The 24374-nt window shown below is 40.6% G+C and overlaps 1 protein-coding gene across 11 annotated transcripts in view; it reads right to left on the bottom strand.

Moving 5' to 3' along the window:
- The window catches only part of DNAH5 (dynein axonemal heavy chain 5), a 313949-nt gene that overhangs the window by 73676 nt on the left and 215899 nt on the right, over positions 1 to 24374 (bottom strand). For all 11 annotated transcript variants that reach the window (XR_012157381.1, XM_073332322.1, XM_073332321.1 and 8 more), the window contains 10 exons: positions 21905 to 22035; positions 21136 to 21289; positions 18501 to 18768; positions 15301 to 15532; positions 10924 to 11038; positions 10459 to 10635; positions 6022 to 6225; positions 5430 to 5609; positions 3489 to 3626; positions 1400 to 1535 (listed from right to left, as the gene is read on the bottom strand). Coding sequence is in view for 10 of the 11 variants with exons in the window: in XM_073332322.1 (XP_073188423.1) it covers positions 1400 to 1535; positions 3489 to 3626; positions 5430 to 5609; positions 6022 to 6225; positions 10459 to 10635; positions 10924 to 11038; positions 15301 to 15532; positions 18501 to 18768; positions 21136 to 21289; positions 21905 to 22035 (1735 nt within the window). In the remaining variant the exon portion in view is untranslated. The remainder of the gene's footprint in view (positions 1 to 1399; positions 1536 to 3488; positions 3627 to 5429; positions 5610 to 6021; positions 6226 to 10458; positions 10636 to 10923; positions 11039 to 15300; positions 15533 to 18500; positions 18769 to 21135; positions 21290 to 21904; positions 22036 to 24374) is intronic.

The raw sequence follows: 24374 nt of genomic DNA, 5'->3' as shown, positions 1-24374 counted from the left end.
TGATGCAACAAAAGTAACATGTTCAGCTGTATCCATGATTTTTCTAATTCCACAGCAGTTGTCTACATGGCATGCTAATGTAATCATTAAGATCTGTGCTCTCTATTGGACAGAATCTGAACTGTTCAACCCACATTTTTATACAGCTAGTAGATAAATTAATTTTTTTTCCAGCTCAAGAGGCAGGGGCTTGGGTTTTTGGAGCATAAGAACTTGAGCTCATTCCCATTAATTTCCCAGTGGCCCTGGCGCACATCATGGCCACTGTTACATTCTGCGTGGCCATGGACGCTACATGTTATCAGAAGAAAAATTTAAAACCTGTGAAACTGGTATTTTTAAAGGTGGTTTGTAACGTAGATTCAGAGCTTTGACAGACACTGAAGACCAAAATCCAGTCCAAATGCCTGACAAGAACAACAAAATAGTTAACTGTTAAGTAGTTGAAGTTATTTCCACTCAGCAGTGCAAACTATAGAAATCACGGAAATAAAAAAAGTGAGTTCAGCCTTCGCACAGTACAGTACCAGTCCCCAAGTACTAGTCCCCCACCATCAGGACACTCCACTAACCAACACAAATATCCTCCAACACTATCCTGTTAGTTTGCAAACAAGACTAGAAGGCTAACAACTCTTTTTAAATCAAAAGTTTAGATTCGGACAAATTATGACAACAGTATTAGTGGATGATTTTTTTAAATGATTATCACTGTGTAGAGAGAAACTGATGAGCAATAGCGTAAACATATAGAAGCAACATGGTCAACTTTCAAAGTAGTTTATTCCTTATAATTTTTACAGTGTAGAAAAATCTATTTTTATCTCAAAAACCATGAATTTATTAGCAGGATCTGAAAAAGGTTACTTACTGTAAATACACTTACAACTGAAAGTATTCACTGGAAAATTGTCCAAAAAGTTATTCTATCCTTGAAGAATAAGTGCTCTAAGTGTGGGGAGGATACACTGTATTATTCATACAGAACAATTAATCTCTATTTCAGACACAAATCTTAACATCTTTAGCTATACAAACTATGCTGCTTCTGTAATAGTAACCACTAACATGTCACCCTGGCTGCAGCCCACAGATTATACTCCCTAACATTACTATACAAGCATGAAAGTATCATGAGTTATCACTAGTTTTATATGCTATACAAACTACTTTGTACCTTACTATGTGCATCTTACTTTTATGTAGTGTTTCACACCCAAAGATGACAAAAAGTGCTTTACAAAGAGAATTAGTCTTTCTCATCATTTTAGAGCTAAAGAATCACCCAAAGAAGCCACTTGAAGGGCAGGAATAGAACCCAGGTGACCTTAGTTTCACTCCAGTTCATAGTCACAGGACGAGTTCACAGTAAGTCTGTATAATGAAAAATTATTCCTACCCACAAGCCTCTTGGTTTGTGCTGCAAACTCTTTACTCTGTTCAGTCCATCTCTCTTTTTCACCTGCTAGACCACTTATAAGACTGGAGGCTGTTTGCATCTTATGTCTGCAGCGTTCTGCATCTTCAAGCAAGGTCTATAGACCACACAAAAAAACACTGATTGGAAGTGGAAGGAAAAACCTGATCTTAATTAAACCCTTAATGGCATAATGACTCACAAATAGTACTTTAATATTTACTGCATTACCATATACCAAGTGTCACAGTTAAGGCTGCGTTTCTGTCACGGAGGTCACAGAAGTCATGGATTCCTTGACTTTCTATGACCTGTGTGACTTCTGCAGCGGCCGGTACTGGCTCGGGGGCTGCCTGGCTGGGCAGCCCCCTGGGCCAGCAACAGCAGTTTGGGTGTGTGGGAGAGGGCTCAGGGCTGGGGCAAGGGGTTTGGATGTGGGGTAGCGTTTACCTGAGGGGGGGTCCCCTGGCTCCCACCAGCATGTCCCTGCAGCTCGTGGGCAGAGGGTCTAGGGGGCTCCACACATTGCCTTTGCCTGCAGGCCCGGCCCCCAAAGCTCCCATTGGCTGTGGTTCCCGGCCAATGGGAGCTGCGGAGCTGGCACTTGTGGCGGGAGCAGTGCACAGAGTCCCCCCCGACAGCCCCTCCCCCTAGGAGCTGCAGGGACACGTGGAGCCAGGTAGTGAGCCTGCAAGCCCCACCAACCTTCCCCCACCCGCTCACACCAGTGGAGGTTCTGGGCCGCGGGCCACCACCTACCTCTCCCCCAGCACCAGTGGAGGGGCTGGGCCACCTCACCCAGAACCCGCGGCACTCCCAGACCACCCCCGCAGAGCACCCGTGGCCTCCCGGCCCAAGTTTTAATTAGGGGTATATAGTAAAAGTCATGGACAGGTCACAGGCCATTAATTTTTGTGACCTGTCCATGACTTTACTAAAAACACCCGTGACTAAAACACGGCCTTAGTCATAGTGCATAGCATATAGCACGTAAAACTGAAATGCTCCATCACTATGCATTAACCCTGCTAAGGCTCAGACCCCCACACACATCCCACAGGGGGCCACAGAGAACACACACTCACCCCAGTGGCTCCTGGTCCCTTCCCCTAGTGGGCAACTCTATGGCACAGGTGCTGTGTGCAGGATCATGCACTCTGGGTCCCTCCTGTGGCTGCCCCAACTGAGTCAAAGCTGGCTAGTTGAGCTTTCTCTGCAGCTGTGAGGGCGGCCAAATCTGCAGCGCAGAGCAGCTGGAGCAATACAGACCACAGATCCATCATGGGAACCCCAGGGCTGATACAGGTGGGAGGAGTCCAGGGCTGAGGAGGACTTGAAAAGATGGTTCCTAGAAGGGGAAGATCCCATACCACTGTACAGTGCGGGGAGCTTCCATCTGTGCCCCTGGGGATAGGGATACCTCCTATATGTCATTGTGCGTGGCATGGGGGGGACCAAAAGGGACCCAGCTACTGCCCCTGAGACACTGTCACAAAATGCATCTCTGAATGAACATTTCAGGCAGATCTGACAACCCCAGGGAGACTCACATATGTACTTCCCCCTCCCCCGTATCATGTGCTTGACCCTAAGGATCCAAGCCAGCACCCTCTGGCCCCCTCATTAGGAAAATTCTGGTTGTTCCCCTTCATGGGAGCCTTTAAATTTTGTTTCAATTTTTTTATTATACACATGTATGTTAGTGCTGGTGAAAGGTGGGTGACATGTGCCAGCCCGGGAGCTTAAAGTCCACAATTTCAAATGTCTGCGCACAGAAATATTCACATATTCATGTAGCAAATGCAGCGTTCAATGCATGAAGCTTTGTGCTACATACACAGTGGGTTTTAATGAGGCAGAAAAGTAGGCCAGGCAAGTATATGAGAAAGCAACAACAACAACAACAACAACGACAAAAAGATCTCCTCAAAAAATTCAAATTTTGTTCCCTAAATTCTCCATTCCAAAGGACAATAGTGAGTTTGAGGCGATGCACTGTATTTTGTGGTTCCATAAGTAGTATCAATGACTAAAACAGTCAAAGTGTATCGTAATGTAAAGAATACTGCACCTGTTTTTCCCTCATGGCTTTTTCATACTCTGCCTGTACAAAATCTAATTCAGCTTGCTTGTCATCCAACTCTGCTTGGGCTTTCTGCAGATCTAGCATGGCAGTGGCAAGGCGATTCTCCTGGACTGCCAAATTAGCCTACAAAATATACATATGCAAAGCAAATTCATACGCAAAATGTTTCAAAGCATTTGGTATAAAGCACATCTCAATTAAAGCTTCACAGCATTATATTTAAAATCTAAACTGATCTGTATAATTGAGCTATTACTCAGAATCCTTTCAATTCAATTGTCTGACAGACTGAATTCTGCTACAATTCTCAGCTGCAATTCTGTGGTAAATCACTTCGTAGGAGTGGATAAAGAATTTCATTCAGATGACCCTCCACATTTTCTCAGACTACATGTGTACAGAGAACACATTACTGAATTCAAATATGAACATCACAGACCAATTGCTATTCCATGCTCAGATCATGTCCTTCTAATTCCTTCTTACTGAGTATCAATCTGTTCTTTGAAAGGTCTCAAAGTATAAAGGAGATAATCAACCATTTCTTCTAAAAGACGGTACTAACAAGCCAGTACTAAAGGTCATGTAGTGCCCTAATTTATTATATAAGTCCCATGCTTACATTAAGAATTTTGTGAATGTAAATAAAGGGTCGTAGGCAGGCCAGGTCCTTGGCCTTATGCTTTGCCCTGCTCAGTCAGCAGAAAGCAACTGGAAAACGGCCATGTACGGAGTAGCTGGGGATTCCTTTGACATAGAGACTTATGAAGCTAGCAGAGACAGCTCCACACCATTCACTCCTGGGTCCCCTCAATATAGGAGCAGCATTGAGATAAGACAGCAATGCCTTGCACTCCTGCAACAGCCAACTGGAATCATGGTTCCTAGGGGGCCATTCCTGCTGGTGTTGGTAAAATTAGCTCTCAAGCTGCTCCAACTTATACTGGTGTCCAAACCAGCCCTAAGGAAATGTCCCCAACATTCGTATTTTATTTTACTAAATTTCAGATTTTACAATTCTGGAGGCATTTGGTTAATTATGATTTACTCAGTTTTGCATGAAGTTTGTATTTGCACCTACAAGTCTCATTGTTAGATAAATAAATACTTCAACTGTGAACAAATCCAGGTTTGTTTATGAAAAGGTGGATGTTACTTTCAAAAATTTCTCTCTCAGTACATCTATCTGAGAACAGAAATGGCACAGCCAAATGCCCAGAAAACACTTCAACTCTGTGGAAATGGCAGTTTGAAGTTTCATATTTATTGTGTAAGTGATTTTCAGATCTAATATGCTTAGTTTATAAACATAAAAGGAATACATATTTAGAACTGCCTGCCCTGTAAACTGCTCCTTGGATCTGTAAGTAACTGGGTTCTTTCCCTCTGCTTCCTTCCATCACCTGTCATAAAGGTTCCGCAGGCCTAGTTATTCCCTCAGTGCTACGCGTATAGCTCCTACATTAGTTGTTCTATGGATACACAAGAAATAGATGCAACAGAATCCAGTTCCCTATGCCATACCTGTTTCAGTTCTGCAGCTCTTACAGGCGTCAAATGTGGTCAGCACAATTTTTTTCCACCCAAGTGAACAGACATGGCTAAATATACACAGGGAGCAGATTCTGTGAGTAAGATAGGGCTGTTCTACTTCATTAAAAAAAATAGAGAAAAAGAGCCCATTAGCCCCGGTTCAGCAAATCATTCAAGCACATGCTTAAAAGCTTTACTAAACCAGGATCGACTTATGTATATGCTTATTGTTTAAAAACCCACAAGTAACTGGGTGAGCCCTTTTGTGGAATTTTTGCTTTTGTGGTGGTGGGTCCCCTTAGACACATGCTGGAGTTAGTAGTTTGCCCACTGGGCCAAATCCCACAGTGTTATTTATGCATACCTCCCACTGGCTTACCAATACAGACTTACCTTTAAGGGTAACACTTCTTTGTTGATAGAAAAAAATGCAGCCATAGCCTTGGTCCATGAGCAGAGGCCAGACACATTCCCACACACTCGCTTTGCCATTTCAATGTTATAGTCTACCATTTCAAAGTAAGGATTCAAAAGCTCCACAACTTCTTCATTGATTGTGTCTTTTGGGAATTGCTGGAGACATCATGGAGAGAACAATTTAGCCACACTGTATTACCACACATCAGTCAGCTTATCCAAAGGTGTTTTAAAAAACACACCGACAATTTATTTGGCACATCCTAATTTGTAAATGGCCTGTGATTTAAGCAAATAGATAACATAACTACCCGCAATGCCTTAGCAAATTATCTGACAATGAGCCCAATCCCACAATCCTTACTTAGACAAAACTCAGATGGGAAATCAACAGACATTTCCTTTGAGTGAAAACTGTACGATTATGCCCAGTATTTGTTTCTCTGCAACACAATGGGTCGAAACCCCATAACTTTTAAAGTGAAATAAATAACATACACTTCTTACAACATTTGTTCTGCTACAGTCATCAGACAACCCATTTTTCTTCTTTATGTTTTTAAAGTACCTGCAGGTTCTGTAAGAAGTTTCCTGCTGTCATCAATTTCAGTGATTCCTGCCATGATGGGATGGTGCAGCTTTTCTCCTGGTCCACTTTCACACCGTTCACTTTTCTCTGGAACAGCAGGAGCACGCAGTCCATAATACGCATGATAAGATGAGGAGGTCGGCCCAGTGTACGGACAGTGGCAATGTCTGCAGGTTTGATTGTCTATGAAATCGAGAGGAAGGAAAGGGATTATCACTGTTGCTGCTGTAGTATACCATGTAGTAAACCATCTCAAAGACAGACATATCAAAAATTGATGGACACTTGCATTGAATCCATCCTATAGGCATAGGATCTGTTCAGAAAAATCACTCCAACCTACGTATCCATAACAAGCTTTTAATTGTTAAATCATGCTCAAGCTGAATAAAACTAGAAAGGTCCAATTCTGAAAGATTTTAACTGCTGCCTCTTGTAAGCCACTAAGTAATTTCTGCTCAGCAGCACCAAGTAGGCACTTAGCAATTATACAAGCAAGCCTGTTCTGAGGGATGAAAAAGAAGAGAAAAAGCTCATTAAATAACTAAAGTTTAGTTACATGACGTAATGCTTTTGTTTGCATATTTTACAAGCAATTATCAATGTAATAGAAAGAACAAAGGGACGGCAATTTGTGTTAAAGAATTTTACATTTTTTAAAATTAGTTATGTAAGGCGACAATCTATCTTCTCCACTTAATAGTCGTCTTGTCATTTAAAACTGACAAGTCTTGAAGTTATGACGAATGGGCAGATTGACCCAATTAAAGGTCACCTTAACAGCTAAGAAACCTGTAAATGAATCCAGTATTGCAGTACACATTTCTCTGTGCTGTTAGCAAAATTCCATTAAATTCTTAGTAGATCATTTAAAATTCTCAAGTCCTTGCAGACCATAATTTACCAGATTATAATGAGAAAACCAATCTATGCAACAATCACAACTGACAAGGAGTGTCCCCCTGACTCAAAGGAAATTGTGGTCTGAAATAATGTTAAAATAATTTTACATACATATTTATTCATATGTTTGTTAGGTCCTGCTTATGTGTCTTTTTCCCTATTGAAGCTGTCATGTGAGCAGTTATAGCGCAGATGAAGCCAACATTGTTCTTTGCTCAGACTTCAAAAACAATGATATTCTCATGGGAAATTGTCATCTGTATTTTACAGAGTATAAGTGTCTATGTAATGTATTTGACACCTTTACCCAGAGTGAAATTTTACATGCATTATTTAAATGTTATATCTCAGATTATATTGGAATTTATTTTTACAAAGATTATATTGTCAATTAATATTAGTAAAACCAGGATAGCTGCATTAAAAAAATAGCTGTCAAAAAACTAACTCACTTCGGAGATTTATTTTTGGCCAATCACAGAATAAAACAAGGAACAGGGTATAGGGTAGAAGACAAATATACTGCAGGCAACTGAATTACTGTGCATTAATTCCATTGAGGCCTTCTGATGATACCATAAACTTTGATGGGGTAGTTTGAGCGGTTTATGCAGTAACCAGAATTCCTGCTGTCATAAATATAAAGGGAAGGGTAAACCCCTTTGAAATCCCTCCTGGCCAGGGGAAAGCTCCTCTCACCTGTAAAGGGTTAAGAAGCTAAAGGTAACCCCGCTGGCACCTGACCAAAATGACCAATGAGGAGACAAGATACTTTCAAAAGCTGGGAGGAGGGAGAGAAACAAAGGGTCTGTGTCTGTCTGTAGTCGTCTTGGCCAGGGACAGAACAGGAATGGAGTCTTAGAACTTTTAGTAAGTAATCTAGCTAGGTATGTGTTAGATTATGATTTCTTTAAATGGCTGAGAAAAGAATTGTGCTGAATAGAATAACTATTTCTGTCTGTGTATCTTTTTTGTAACTTAAGGTTTTGCCTAGAGGAGTTCTCTATGTTTTTGAATCTAATTACCCTGTAAGATATCTACCATCCTGATTTTACAGGGGGGATTTCTTTATTTCTATTTACTTCTATTTTTTATTAAAAGTCTTCTTGTAAAACACTGAATGCTTTTTCATTGTTCTCAGATCCAAGGGTTTGGGTCTGTGGTCACCTATGCAAATTGGTGAGGCTTTTTATCCAACATTTCCCAGAAAAAGGGGGGTGCAAGTGTTGGGAGGATTGTTCATTGTTCTTAAGATCCAAGGGTCTGGGTCTGTAGTCACCTAGGCAAATTGGTGAGGCTTTTTACCAAACCTTGTCCAGGAAGTGGGGTGCAAGGTTTTGGGAAGTATTTTGGGGGGAAGGATGCGTCCAAACAGCTCTTCCCCAGTAACCAGTATTAGTTTGGTGGTGGTAGCGGCCAGTCCAAGGATAACGGGGGTAATATTTTGTACCTTGGGGAAGTTTTGACCTAAGCTGGTAAAGATAAGCTTAGGAGGTTTTTCATGCAGGTCCCCACATCTGTACCCTAGAGTTCAGAGTGGGGGAGGAACCGTGACACCTGCAAATAATCCTAGCACCATAATTCTGTTTTGTTTTACATGGTACTGTACTTAATAGCTGAATCTTAGTTACAGATCCATGACTTGTAAATGCTATCACTGCATTCTGACTGTCTCAGTCATACACTACATTGCTGTCTTCATCTTCATTAGACAAGGGAGCTAATGTGGATCAAATATGTAAATATTCAAAACCTTCACATATTAGAATGGAAACCAAACCATTAGAAAGTTCCTAAGTATTTGATTACAGCTTCCTTGAAGCACAGATCTTCTTGGAGAGGTAGTCAAGATAACTTGGAGCCCATTCCCTTTACAGAGTTTTTTATTGTGAGGATTTTCTTCAGGGGCATCCCACTTATTTATATCTTTGAGTGTGACCAGTGGCCTATAATTTCACTCTGGTGCAGCATGATTCAGTCATTGCAACCCCAAGTCTTATGATCAGTTCTGCTTTAAAAGGGCACCTTGGCGTTTAAGCCTCAAAATGCACTATAGTGTTCTAACATCTTAGTGTGCACAAAAGCCACTACTCTTATGTGAAGAGAAGGCCTCTCAAATCACTTTTTCATGAAAAAAAATCAACCCTGCAAGGCCAATATCATCTTCCGCCTCCTCCCTAAAAGAGCAGATAAGAGGAAGGAAGGGTGTATTTGGAGGAATAATGTGCATGAGTGAGAAAGACATTTGGGGGGAGGGCTGCTCAAGAGTTAAGGAAAGCATCTGAAAGTCTGAATACTACTTTGACATGAGCCTGCAAACCTAGAGTTTTTCCCATCACTACTCCATACCTCCCACTCATTGCTTTGCTCTTCAGAGACTCTCTGTTCCCACCCCAACCACTCTCCACTATTAGATTAACAGGTTTCAGCAATGGGAACTGAAGTTATTCTCCATCAAAAATTCTCTGCTGAGTTATCATCACTTTACATACTAGTGTAAATACATTGAATTATACAGTACAAGATCTAAACCAGTGATTCTCAGGCTGAAGCTCAGGAGCCACAAGTGGCTCTTTAATGGGTCTCCTGCGGCTCTTTGCAGCACATGATATGAAAACACTGTGTGATTTAATTATTAACCGATCTAAGTTATTAACCAATCTGGATGCTTTTACTGTTATTAACTAATTGTAGAATATATGGTCAGTCATTTTGCTGTAACAATAATAGGGAATTAATTCACACTACTGTGGCTCTTTTGGGTAATGTTGGTTGCTAATTTGGCTCCTGAACCACTGAGGTCTGAGTATCACTGATCTAAACTAAACTAAAACTAAACTAAACTCCCAGTGATGCATAATGTAAAGTCATGGGCAGAAACAGATATTACCACTACCGAGAACATACAGAATGTGCTACTCCATTACAGCGTAAACACTTCACAGCAAAGATGTCTTTTGGAGTAGTGGCCAAAGCTGAAGACAGAGGGAGCATGGGGAAAACTAGTGGCAACAGTGTTTCCAGGTATTGGAGACCTGACAGAAGTAGTCATGAAGGAGGACGCAAACCAGGTAGGACAGCAATAAACTTGGGTGCAATATACATAATAGGAGAAAATTTAAGACAAGAGGGAAGTGACCTATGTTAGGATGGAATAAAGCAGGTTTGCACTCTAGTCACTGTCTATTCAGCAGTGTTTGAACAAAATACCAGCAGTGGCATTAGCTGGTTACCAGTGTGATATCAAACCCAAGGACTTGAGCTGCTTTTACATATGTGAGTTGCAGCGAGTTTAACATGAAAAATCACAATCAGTATTTAAGTGTTGAAAGCATTCCTTTTGTTGTAGGATTAACTAACTCATGAGCATATTGAGTTTGACCGACATTTATGAGATAAAAGGGAAATGTTTGTCAACTGGGAGGGTACGTGGCTCAACCCACCAGCCTACTTTCTATGGAGCACATCCTCTGAAAATGAAAGTCCTACTTGTCCCTGTCTTGTAATACTGACCTTTAAAGCTGCCTCTGCCTCTTCTAAAGCAGGCTTAGCAGCCTCCAACTTTTCTTCAGCAATGGCTTTATCTGCTGAGATGCTGTCTACAATTGCCTGGGCTTTATCTTTCACTTTCTGTACTTCAGCTTTCACCTTCTCAGCAGCCTGTGCTTTCACAGTGACTTCTTTCAAAACCTAAAAAAGGGGAAAAACACAAAAACCAAATATCAAAGAAAGTACACTGCTGAAAGAATTTGTTACTGTGTATTAATTTCCAGTGTAAAAATCCATCTGTCTAATTTTATGTTCATGAACTATTAGGATATTCAAATAAAGATATTGCATTCACTATTGTCATGCTATACCACAGATCCCTTTTTAACTCCTAATTGACTCCTCCTTCTTAAATTATTCCTTGTCAATGAGAAAATTAAACAAAGCACAAGAAGTTAAAGAGCACTGTGCGTAAAAAGCTATGCCTACCATGTCAGCTTTTTCATTAGCAACCTGAAGCTCCTTTTCTTTAACCTCCAGCACTTTGCTTAGAGCAGCCACTGATTCAGATGCCTCTTTCAATTTCTCCAATCCAGTATTCATTCTACAATTTAAAATACAAATCAAAGAGCATAACAGGTTCCTCAGCTATTTTATAATTCTCCTTTTAAAATGATTCTACCAACAAGATGAATATGAAAGCTACTGCCAAAAATGTTTCATGTCACAGAAATTGGTACAAAAATTGTCATCAAAGTTTTCCATTATGTAACTTTCCACTACTATCAGAAATGGGTGTTTCACAGGTTAAATAGGAATTTTCTGTTAAGACAATTCAAAACAGAGAAAGACCTCTGGAACTCACCATGCACACACTGACTAAAGATGGTTGAATATTAGGGCTGTCGATTAATTGCCATTAACTCATGAGATTAACTCAAAAAAATTTATCGCGATTAATCGCAGTTTTAATCGCACAGTTTAACAATAGAATACCAGTCGAAATTTATTAAATATTTTGGATGTTTTCCTGCATTTCCTACAATCTGTTTATCATTAAAGTTGAACTTACAAATGAAGAATTATGTACAAAAAAACCTGCATTCAAAAATAAAACAATGTAAAACTTTAGAGCCTACAAGTCTACTCAGTCCTTCTTCTTGTTCAGCCAATTGCTAAGAGAAACAAGTTTGGTTTACATTTACGGGAGATAATGCAGCCTGCTTCTTATTTACAATGTCACCTGAAAGTGAGAATAGGTGTTCGCCTGGCACTTTTGTAGCCGGCATTGCAAGGTATTTACATGCCAGATATGCTAAACATTTGTATGTCCCTTCATGCTTCGGCCACCATTCCAGAGGACATGCTTCCATGCTGATGATGCTCATTAAAAAAATAATGTGTTAATTAAATTTGTGACTCAACCCCTTAGGGGGGGAGAATTGTATGTCTCCTGCTCTGTTTTACCCGCATTCTGCCATATATTTCATGTTATAGTAGTCTCGGATGATGACTCAGCACATATTGTTCATTTTAAGAACACTTTCGCTGCAGATTTGACAAAATGGAAAGAAAGTACCAATGTGTGATTTTTAAAGATAGCTACAGCACTCAACGCAAGGTTTAAGAATCTGAAGTGCCTTCCAAAATCTGAGAGGGATAGGGTGTGGAGCATGCTTTCAGAAGTCTTAAAAGAGCAACACTCCGATGAAGAAACTACAGACCCCAAACCACCAAAAAAGAAAACCAACCTTTTGCTGGTGGCATCTGACTCAGATGATGAAAATGAACATGCGTCGGTACGCACTGCTATGGATTGTTATTAAGCAAAACCCATCATCAGCATGGACGCATGTCCTCCGGAATGATGGCTGAAGCATGAAGGGACATATGAATCTTTAGTGCATCTGGCACGTAAATATCTTGCAATGCCAGCTACAACAGTGCCATGTGAACGCCTGTTCTCACTTTCAGGTAACATTGTAAACAAGAAGCAGGCAGCATTAGCTCCTGCAAATGCAAACAAACTTGTTTGTCTGAGCAATAAACTGCACAAGAAATGGGACTGAGTGGACTCATAGGTTTTAAAGTTTTACATTGTTTTATTTTTGAATGAAGTTATTTTTTGTACATAATTCTTCCTTTGTAAGTTCAACTTTCATGATAAAGAGACTGCACTACAGTACTCATATTAGGCAAATTGAAAAATACTATTTCTTTTGTTTTTTACAATGTAAATATTTGAAATTAAAAATAAATATAAAGTGAGCACTGTACACTTTTTGTGTTATAATTGAAATTAATATATTTGAAAATGTAGAAAACATCTAAAAATATTTAAATAAATGGTACTCTATTATTGTTTAATGGTGCGATTAATCACACCGTGATTATTATTATTATTATTATTAATTAACCGTGATTATTTTTTTTTAATCACTTGACAGCGATCATTGTTGGGCTCAAGACCAGAGATTGAACAGTAGATAACCACGTAAGGGAACCCATGGCCTGTAAAAGGTGCTTTCCCCATTTCTAACTAAAAGCTTCTCTCTGTAGTAATTCTTGAAACTGTGAAACTATTACTTTACAGGGAAGTCAGTTAAACATAGCATCCAACTTTTTGAAGTCATTTCTGATTTGTGGTTCACTCAAAGAAGTCTGATTTTCAGAGGGTGGGAAGCATTTTCTGATAATTGGGATCCTTAGAAACATCTCATAATGAAACACTAAAAAATTAAGCACCCAATCACTGGGCATTTGTTCTGGCTAGAGTTTCAAAAGTACCTTGATCCTGCAACCTGAATCATGTGACATCAAATGAATGAATGAAACATTTAATTTCTAGGTTGAAAAGCCTACATGAACAAATATTATAAGGTAATGCCCAACCAAAGTGAGCCAAAGAATGGAATGGCTGTAGAGCAGGCTGGGAAAATTCATAGACTTTAAGGACAGAAGGTACCAATAAATCATCTAGCCCGACCTCCTGTATAACACATTTCACAATTACCCCTAACCAGAGCCCAATTACTTGGCTAATGCACCATGTTCCAATCTTGAACTGAAGATGTTAAGAAATAGAGAATTCCCTACTTTGCTTGGTTAATCACCCTCACTGTTAAAAATTTGTGCCTTATTTTTAAATTGAATTTGTCTGGCTTCAGCTTCCACCCAATGGTTCTTGTTATGCCTTTCTCCACTAGATTAAAGAGCCCTTTAGAACACAGCATTTTCTTTCCATGAAGGTCATCAAGTCACCTCTCAATTTTCTTTTTGAAAAACTAAACTGATGGAGCTTATTATGTTGCTCTGTAAGGCATTGTCTCCAGCCCCTAAATCACTTTTGTGACTTTTCTGAACCCTCTCCAATTTTTCAGCCTCCTTTTTAAATGAGGATACCAGAACAGTACTCAGTATTCCAGTACTGGTCTCACCAATGCCATATATGCCATAGTGCAGAGGTAAAAATCATCTCCCTACCCTTATTCACTTCTTCACTTTTTATATATCCAAGGATCTTGTTAGCCCTTTGACAAGCGATTAGACATCATAGAGAACAAACAACTCAACATGAGCTCCCAGTGCAATGATGTGACAAAGTCGCTACTCTTTTGGCAAGCTGAAAATGTTAGGTTTCTTTACTTCTAGACAGGAAGATACATGAAGGCTCAGGCAGCATGAATCACCAGACACAGCAGCACAGAGCTGCCTGTCAGAGGACAGAGTGGCTGCAGGGACTGAAGCAAAGAACTTAGCTGCTTCAGATACAGTATAAAAAAAGGAGAGGATGAGTAGAGCAACAGAACGGAGCTGCCAGGCCAATAGCAGGCTAGGGACCCAGATGTTGCCAACCACTAAAGCCAAGCCTTGGAAGACGTGCACTGATCCGAGATCTATGGTGGCTGGGAAGGTCAGGGATTTGGTCTGGCCTTGTGGTTTTAAAAGACCGTAACCTTTAACAGAAAGGCAAGATGATTGATTCATTTGGCAACAAAGCCAAAGTATGAACTGTAGTAAAGTAAGCTACAGTCTGATTCCTTGCTGAAGGTGTCCAATACTGGTTGTAACCTATTTAATTGCAAAGGTAGGCTGGTGCTGCAGGGGCCAAGCAATTGAATTTACACATCATTCCTTGATTTACACACTATTTTAAACATATTTAAATATGAACTGTAGAGAGACTTGGTTGATTTAAGCAACATATTTGAAAATTCTCTGGACCATATCAAACCACCTTGCTGGGTTTTCTTGTGTAGAAGGTCCATCATCCTGAATCTGCAGAGGGTATACTGAGGCTCTTGGGCCATGAAAGCAGAAAGCATGCATCAGAGGAATGCGAGAGATGCTCCAGAATTCACAGAAAGGTTAATACCCATCTCTTTCACATAAAACAAAATGAAATTTTAACAAGAAAGCACCCTTCTGATAAACTAGATGTTCTTTTGAGTGCAAAATCATACCACATGTACATGTTCCACTGCTCATGTGAAAAATATGGAAATAAGAGTTTACTGTGCAAAGTGATGTCATTTATGACTGAATTGCTCTGAAAAGCAAACTAAGATTCATATGTTTACTTGCCTGTTAAGTACCACTTACATTATTTCATTGTTATAGATTTAAATACTTGTAGGCCAAAAAATGGCCTTAGTATTGGATCAAATTAAATTAATACCCTTTAATTAATTAATTAAAATTAATTTTAAAAAAGAATGAAAGACCTGACAGGAAAATTCAAATCCAACATCACTGTTTTCTTTATAAAGTGTTCAGAATCATCAATTGAGATCACCATTGATTGCCAAGAGCTGTTCTGTACCCATGGGGTGGGGGGAGAAAAAGGAGCAAAATAAGGCATTTTACCTATTGGCCACTGTCTTCACTTCAGCATGCTTTTCTTTGTAGGTACCTTTATATCCTTGAATAAAGGATAGGTAGGATTTTGGAGTCACATGTGTAGAACGTCTATATCTCTGGAAGTAGTCAACACACTTCTCTGCTACCCCATCCTGGAAAGAGCCCATACACTGCACCACCTCCTTCTTGGTTTCAGTGGTACAGTCAATTTCATATGAGGATAGGAAGTGTTCAGATACTTTAGAGAAAGGAAAAAAAGGTTGTGAACTAACCCATTTAAATTAGTTTCTTACATACAAATATTGAAGAAAAATTCTACGACAGCATGCAGTGTGTCAGCAACATCATGGAGAAGAGTTTTACCTAATTTAACTATCAGGTCTTGAAAAGCCACTGAACTCAACGACATTTTTTGGAGTGTATGTGGGCTGAACAAGTGGCATATTTTTAAATAGCTTTTTATTTATATGGGTCCATATGCAAACACACACCGTACTATCTGCATCAGAGTACTGAACAGATCAGGAAACACTTGTTGGCTAAAGACATCTGCAACTAGATTCTCCACAAAGGGTTCTGGCTACCTGAGACATAGCATATTATTCTCTTCTGCACATTTGCCTGGAACTCTAGATATTACGAACCAACAAATCTGTTTTAAAGTGTGATACAGGAGGGGCTTTCACAGAAATGTTTCAATTGACTTGAAACAAAGCTTTTTTTCAGATTTTTTATTGTGATTTAGCCATTTTTCACCCTTTGTGGGTTTTTTAATTGGTTGAATTTGAAACTGAAATGCCCTTTTGAAATAAAAAGTCAAGTCAAAATTAAACTTTTCAAAGATGTTGAAATAAAAAATGTCAGCTTTTCAGGGTTTTTTGTTTTGATTTTGTTTTTTGGGTTTTTTTGGTTGAAACTATTTGTCAAATTCAAACTGAATTCACAAATAGTTTTGGAACCCCCAAAACCAATTTTTCAGCAAGAAATTGTTTTGTCAAGCTCTGGTTGAGAGCCTGCAATGCTGTCTGTTTGGCAGCTTTCATTAGCACTACATTCTAAAAACAAACTAAACAACTGGGGGAAGTTATATAGGAAATGCTTATGTGATACCTCAGCTTTCCAAGATACTTAGGAAATTTATTTATGTGAGAGGTTGATCACTGACAATTAAGTTCCCCATATGGCCTGGCTAAGACACTACAGGTTATGATATGGTGATATTTTGCTTATCACCAAGCCCTGTGGCCACTAAATAAAGCTTCATTCTACTGATACTACCCTCAGAGACTGCTACTGAAATTAGTGGCCATTGCTAATAGGGAGACACTCCTGGTCACTAGAGTTGGTAGTCTCAATACTTATTCATTTCACATAGGCATTTGAGCAGCCAACAGAACGTAAGAGGTCTTAGTCACTTCTGATCTTGCTATTTTCAAATCAATGACTTAAAGGTAAAATATTCCATATCCCAGCACCTAACTCCTGAATCATACAGCCCCCCATCTGTAGCAATCACCATATTCCACCTACTGTGTTCAGGCCATATGAGAGAAAGAGAAAGAAACATGCATTGTACTTACACAGCTGATCCAGAACTCAGCCTTCAGTGTTTGCCTTCATCTAATAGTCCTGTTCACAGCCAAGGTGGGCATTGACACCTTACAACCTTGGCCTACATATCTGACAGTTACTGTTTGAACATAACTCTCCCACAAAAGACAGACAGATTTGCACTGAGTTTGTTATCCTCTCCTTGACTCTGTTGCCATACTCTCACACAAGGATGGACTCCTTTATTTTTTCACATTTATTCTCAATAGTATGGGTTGGCTTTTACCAAAATCGATGTTCAGGGTGAAGTTACCCCTGTGAAAGGGATCAGGACACAGCCTATCTTGAAAATGGGGTATAAGACAGGTATAGGCATTGTGCCAATCTCCTGCCCAGGATTCCTTAGTTCCCAGTTTTCAGAGCTGCTAAGCACTCTTAGCTCCCATTAACTTCAAAGGGAGTTGTGCGAGTTCAGCTTTTCTGAAATTGAGGCGGTTACTCTAAAAAACTCATTGTATTGCTCATGTAGTTAAATAGAGCTATCAACTCTGCTTATTTTGAAAACTTACATTCTATTAAATCCCTTTTATTCCAACTCATAGGTAGAACATTCATGTTACTTTTGAATTAAAACTACCATCCTCACTGGTTTTGAACCTATTCCCTCTACTCTCCAGACCCTACATCATCATCATCACCTATTTTCTGCAGAAGAACCTCCAGAACATTCCTATTAACTACTAACTTAGTGAGAAAGTGAGCACTCTATAATAAAAGTTTTCTTCAGAAACAATTGCGTTGAAGATAATTTCATTAAAATATTCTCATTTGTGATGTTAATGATATAGCTATCCTCCCAGAAGAAAAAAGTGCGACCAGCATAATCTTCACATTTCTTTCTCCCGTGTTGGCTAATTATTCTTTTGTGGCTTATCTGCTAAATATGCAGACACTCTAGTCATATTTTGAGGAAGAATTCCCTACCTGACTGGTTTCAAATGTGTGGGTTTAATTTCTCTCTTTTGTTCAGCGTTTTCACATCAGGACTTTTTCAGGTGAGGTTCAACAATATGGAATGTTTTCAAAATATTAGCTATCAGTTTACTTAAACAATGGGTCCAGAAATAGATTTTACTAAATGATGTTCTGGTATTTTTCCAGGCAACTTATAGAGAGTAATGGATTCAGCAGATATTTGGACAGCATGCAACAATATGAAGTGGAGCACCTTAGAAAAGGCAGTGAGGGGAGAAGGAAACTTAGAGGGTAACCAATTACAATTTAAAACTTGTTCTTGTTTCTGAAAATAAAGTATTTATTATTTGTTTTTAATCTTTTCTTTGAATGACTAAAGAGTATCTTTAAGGGTGAAGGATTTTTCCAGTATCACATTTTAAGTATTTTTATATAATGGACTTTTGCCTTTAAAAGAGAAATAAGAGAATCTTTTATGATTCTGGGTGTCACACACTACACTACTATTAACCTCAAACAGAACAAATGAAAGCTTAAATCCAATATTATGAGTCGAAGAAGCTTGCCCTTTCAGGGAGGGGGGAATTTTCCCTATTTACTTCACAGTGATTATAGAGCTTGATTTCATTAAATTTCCAGATTCAGCATAGCAAGACTCCAGAGCTGCAGCTAACACTCACCTGCAACCAGCGCATCCTTAGGCCACCTACTGAACCAGTCTGTAGTGCAACCAGAAATAAGAGCAGGGAACTTCAGGGCTCTGTTTCGGAATTTTTCACCCACTGGTGAAAAACAAAGTACTACATGGAGGTTCTGACGGACTCTGGTCATGAAATAGTCATACAAATTCTCATTGGTTGGCGGTCGACGTGGGTGCTCCTTTTTCATGACAGGTATGAGATCACTAGTGATCTCATCAATTTCATCACGTGCAAACAAGTTGGAGACCTTAACAAAAGGAAGCAGATTTTTTAAAAGCAGTTTGGTGGGCTATTGTGACTGGAATGATGTACTGTGGAAGCTCTTGTTCACAGAGCATGCCAAGCAGGTGCATATAGTTCTGATACAAACACATTGGGCCCCTTGCTTCACACCATTTCATCAGTTTTATGTCATTGACTCTATCAAAACCAGAGGACTCACACTGGTAACAAATTGGTCTAAGAACGGAGAATCAGACCCACTATGATTAATTTTACTTGCTGTTTTAATACACTGAGGTTCATTTCCCTCCTTTTAGTGTTAACTAGTTAAAACACCTCTCAGGAACAAAACCTGCCACCCTAAATACAAGGTATGTTAGTAATTTTAGATATAAAACTTTACCTCCTTCCTGCACAAGCCTATTTTACTTCTGAAAGTTACTAAAACTCTGAATCAAACAGAAAACTTTATAAATGTTTAAGAAACAAAGTTTACATTGTTTCAGATCTCCTCCTTTTTTTCTATAATGTGTCTCAGTTTGAGTTTGTCAAGATATCTAAAAGCCCCGATTCATACATTTTCATTCTAAGGGATTAATAGCTCTGCACTAATTTTCATAGAATCATGGAAGATTAGGCTTGGAAGAGACCTCAGGAAGTCATCTAGTCCAACCCCCTGCTCAAAGCAGGGCCAACCCCAACTAAATTATCCCAGCCAGGGCTTTGTCAAGCAGGGCCTTAAAAACTATAAACGATGGAGATTCTACCATATCCCAAGGTAACCCATTCCAATGCTTTACCACCCTCCTAGTGAAATAGTTTTTCCTAATATACAACCTAGACTTCCCCCACTGCAACTTGAGACCATTGCTCCTTGTTCACTGAGAACAGCCTAGCTCCATGCTCTTTGGAATCCCCCTTCAGATAGTTGAAGGCTACTATCAAATCCCCCCTCACTCTTCTCTTCTGCAGACTAAATAATCCCAGTTCCCTCAGCCTCTCCTCATAAATCATGTCTCCCAGCCCTCCGCTGGACTCTCTCCAATTTGTCCACATCCTTTCTGGGGTGGGGAGTGCAAAAATGGATGCAATACTCCAGATGTGGCTTCACCAGTGCCAAATAGAGGGGAATAATCACTTCCCTAAATCTGCTGGCAATGCTCCTACTAATTCAGCCCAATATGCCATTAGCCTTCTTGGCAACAAGGGCACACTGTTGATTCATATCCAGCTTCTCATCCACTGTAATCCCCAGGTCCTTGCTGATTAGCCAGTCGGTCCCCAGCCTGTAGCAGTGCATGGGAGTCTTCCTTCTTAAGTGCAGGACTCTGCACTTGTCCTTGTTGAACCACATCAGATTTTTTTTAGCCCAATCCTCCAATTTGTCTATGTAACTCTGGACCCTATCCCTACACTCCAGCATATCTACCTCTCCCACCAGCTTAGTGTCATCTGCAAACTTGCTGAGGGTACAATCCATCCCATCATCCAGACTATTAATGAAGATGTTGAACAAAACCAGCCCCAGGACAGATCCCTGGGGCGCTCCGCTTGATACCGGCTGCCAACTAGACATCAAGCCATTGATCACTACCCATTGAGCCTGACGATCTAGCCAGATTTCTATCCACCTTATAGTCCATTCATCCAATCCATACTTTTTTAACTTGCTGGCAAGAATACCATGGGAGACCATATCAAAAGCTTTGCTAAAGTCAAGGTATATCATGTCCAGCACTTTCCCCATATCCACAGAGCCAGTTATCTCATCATAGAAGGCAATCAGGTTGGTCAGGCATGACTTGTCCTTGGTGACTCCATGTTGATTGTTCCTGATCACCTTCCTCTCCTCCAAGTGCTTCAAAATTGATTCCTTGAGGACCTGCTCCATGATTTTTCCAGGGACTGAGGTGACGCTAACTGGTCTACAATTCTCCGGATTATTCTTCTTCCCTTTTTTAAAGATGGGCACTATATTTACCTTTTTCCAATTGTCCGGGACCTCCCCTGATCACCACAAGTTTTCAAAGATAATGGCCAATGGCTCTGCAATCACATCAGCCAACTCCCTCAGCACCCTTGAATGCATTAGATCTGGGCCTATGTTCTTGTGCATGTCCAGTTTTTCTAAATAGTCTTTAACCTGTTCTTTCACCACTGAGGGCTGCTACAGCTTTGCCTCACCACACAGTCAGATTCTGTGATGGAGAGCTGACCAATTTGTATTAAGATTCCAGTGCCACATATCACTTGAGACTGCATTTGTACAACTGCTACCATGATGTCTAAGAGACTACTCACATGAATCAAGCTGCCCATAATCAGGCCCTCTCTCTGCTCCCTGATTACAAAACCGAGAAGGATGAAAGAAACAAAAAAATAAAAATTGTACCTCTCCAGATGATAAAACATTATTCAGGTATTCCAAGAAAGACTCATCTTTGATCTCATTATCTGTAAAAATGAAGCTGATGCCCTTTCCTTGTAGCCCTGCTGTCCTGTACAAGAGCTTCAGGTCTTCCATCAAGTTTGAAGTGTTGTATGATCTAGAGAAAAAACAGTTGTGTTGCCGCTCAAAACTTTTAAACAGGGATGTTGGTAAACAAATGTGCCCAGCAAAAATATCTTTGCATTCAATGCACAAACAATGTAATTATGCTCAAGAATATCCATTTAGAGTGTTAAAGAGCCACAGCCCATTTTAAGTCTCCATTTAAATAAACATACCCAATTTGTTTTCTGTCATCATTCCTTTTTTAAAAAGAGGATAATGTTGCCCCCTTTCTCTGTTACTCTTAAAGACCCACTCAAACACAAAAGGGATTAATGATGCATGGCAAACACACAAACCACACAAAACACACTCTCAAATGCACAAAGTAAACCAAATTAAGAAAAAAAAATTTCTCCAGACTTTTAATTACAGTAATCTTAGGTATTAGCCTGTTATTTTTTGCTTGTTGAAAAAAGACATTCAGACTGGGAGGACACACAGAATTTCAGCACAGAAAATAAAGGCAAACATTTTTAAAAGGCTCTTAAGGATGCACATGTTTCCATTCTCAACTGTGGTCGCCACTATGTGCTCTGCTTGTAGAAGGAATCCAAAACACAGAAATCAAAGTACACATTTTTGAAATATATCTTGTTCAACAGCCTACCTTGTTAAAGTGATCTGGAACGTAGCATAGCCAGCTATGAATGATGCCAGTTTAGTCAAGCTCTGCTTTCCTGAGCCACCAACTCCAACTACGAGAGCATTTCCACGAGGGGTGCGAATCACACGGGAAATCTACAGATCAACATGGCAGTTTGTTGCTAAATATATGGAACGTTTGTGCCAGAACAATTTAAGCCACCATAGCAATGGGAACCTTCAAATTAGTAATGAGAACCTTAGAATTATCACACTTTTATTTTATATATTACAAATCTTTTAATTTTGAAAAGCTTTTATTTGTATGAGAAACCAATCACATGTAAACACAACATACCATTATAGCACAGGAAGTGCCATTTCCACTTTAAATATTACTAAATGATAACAATGTTGTCATGCCAGAATAGATTTCTACAGGATTTCCTGTAATACCATATAAAGCTTATGCTCTATATCTCCCTTACTGTTCACTGTAAAATTAACATCAATTTTGATTTCTCATTTCTGTAAATCTAAAGTAACTCATTAGTCATCAGAGTTACTGGTGTAGTGTCAGACTGAGAGCTATTAATGTAACTGCAAAATATCGGGGAGAGGAAGGATAGTTTAGTGGACAAAGCCCTGGGCTGGAATACAGGAAGCCTAGGCTCAATTCTGAGGTCAGCCATAAGCTTTTTGTGCAACTTTGGATAGCTCACTTAATCTACTCTGTGAGTCAGTCTTCCATCTGTGAAATGGCATTCCTGTTGCCCTGTCTTCCATGGGCATCATGATGATAAAATCTATTAATGATTCTGAGACATCCCCATACCATGGTCATGAGTGTCATGTAAGTACCTAGATCAGGGGTGGGCATTCAGCATGCAAGCCGTTTTAAGCTGCCCCGCAAGTCGCACCACATGCCTCTGCCCTGCTCCGGTGCTCCAGCCGGGGTGCTGGGTTAGGGGCCGGACCACATGGCTTGGCTCCAGTCCAGCCGAGGCGCCGGGTCGGGGGCCACACTATACAGCTTGGCACCAATCCGGTGGGGGCGCTGGGTTGGGGGATGCACTATGTGGCTTGGCCCCACTCCAGTGCTCTTGCCAGGTCACTGGGTCTGGGGCCACATCACGTGGCTCGGCCCCGCTCTGGCCCGGGTGCAGGGTTGGGGGCTGCACCACATGGCTCCCAGAAGCCACGGCATGGTCCCACTCTGGCTCCTATGCACTCCAATGGGAGCTGCAGGGGTGGTTCCTGCGGATGGGACAGCGTGCATAGCTGCCTGGCCACACCTCCGCAGAGGAGACTGAGAAGGGACATGCCATTGCTTCCGGGAGCCACTTGAGGTAAGCGCCACTTGGAGATTACACCCCTGAGCCTCTCCCCACACCCCAACCCCCTGCTCCAGCCCCGATTCCCCCTCCCGCTCTTCAAACCCCTCAATCCCAGCCCAGAGCACCCTCCTGCACCCCAAACCTTTCATCCCCAGCCCCATCCCAGTGCCTGCAATCCCAGCTGAAACCTGCACCCCTGCCCCAGTCCTGATCCTCCTCCCACCCTCCAAACCTCTCGGTCCCAGCCCAGAGCACATTCCTACACCCCAAAAGCCTCATCCCCAGCCCCACCCCAGAGACCGCACCCCCTTCTGCACCCCAAACACAATTTTGTGAGCATTCATGGCCCTCCATACAATTTCTATTCCTTGATGTGGCCGCTGGGCCAAAAAGTTTGCCCACCCCTGGACTAGATAGACAAAAGCAAAAGTACTGTACACGTTTAAGAAGCACAATCTTCTGTTCCCAAAATCAGCCACCTTCACTGTAGTAGTGGCATTTGTATATATTATTGGGTGAGAACATTTCACAAGTGGAGATCCTTTTCCTTCCCATCTCACTATTTTAAATGTATTTGAACCAAAGGAATAGTGATCAGATCATACCCCACATTTTCCTTCATACTTAGCCCTGTCCTAAGGGTACATGTACACTTTGAGATGGAGGCATAATTTCCAACTTGAGGAGACCAATGTTTAGCACGTTAGCTTGATTAGAGCTAACACAGGGATGTCTCCTTGAGCTGGAAATTACACTTCCAATTTGAGGTGCAGATGAACCCTTAGTGACAAGAGCCAAATTCTCCTTCAATTTACTGGCAAATGACTGCACTGATCACCAGCATAATGGGCCTGCAGTGAACAAGGTGGGCTGAGGAGAGTGGTATCTACTCTAGGGTTAGGTTTGGTGGGTTTGCTCAGCAGGATGGGGAAATCCTTTAAATGAACTCATTCTCCCACACACAACCACAGCAGGGATGTCAGCAGTGAAGATCAGGGATTGGTTCCTAGCTGTCTTTTAAAAATCCAGGTATAGGCTCTGCTATGGGCTTCTCTGTAACCTAGGTTATTACTGGGTGGGGGTGCCAGTCTTTGCCCCAGTGGGCCCTGTTTTGTGTTACTGGATGAAAGCTGTGTTTTAAAGCACAGTCTTAGGCTT

The sequence above is a fragment of the Lepidochelys kempii genome, chromosome 2 (assembly GCF_965140265.1).
Source record: "Lepidochelys kempii isolate rLepKem1 chromosome 2, rLepKem1.hap2, whole genome shotgun sequence".
Lineage (NCBI taxonomy): Eukaryota > Metazoa > Chordata > Testudines > Cheloniidae > Lepidochelys > Lepidochelys kempii.
Note: the sequence above shows the minus strand (reverse complement) of the source record. Positions and strands in the feature narration are given on the sequence as shown.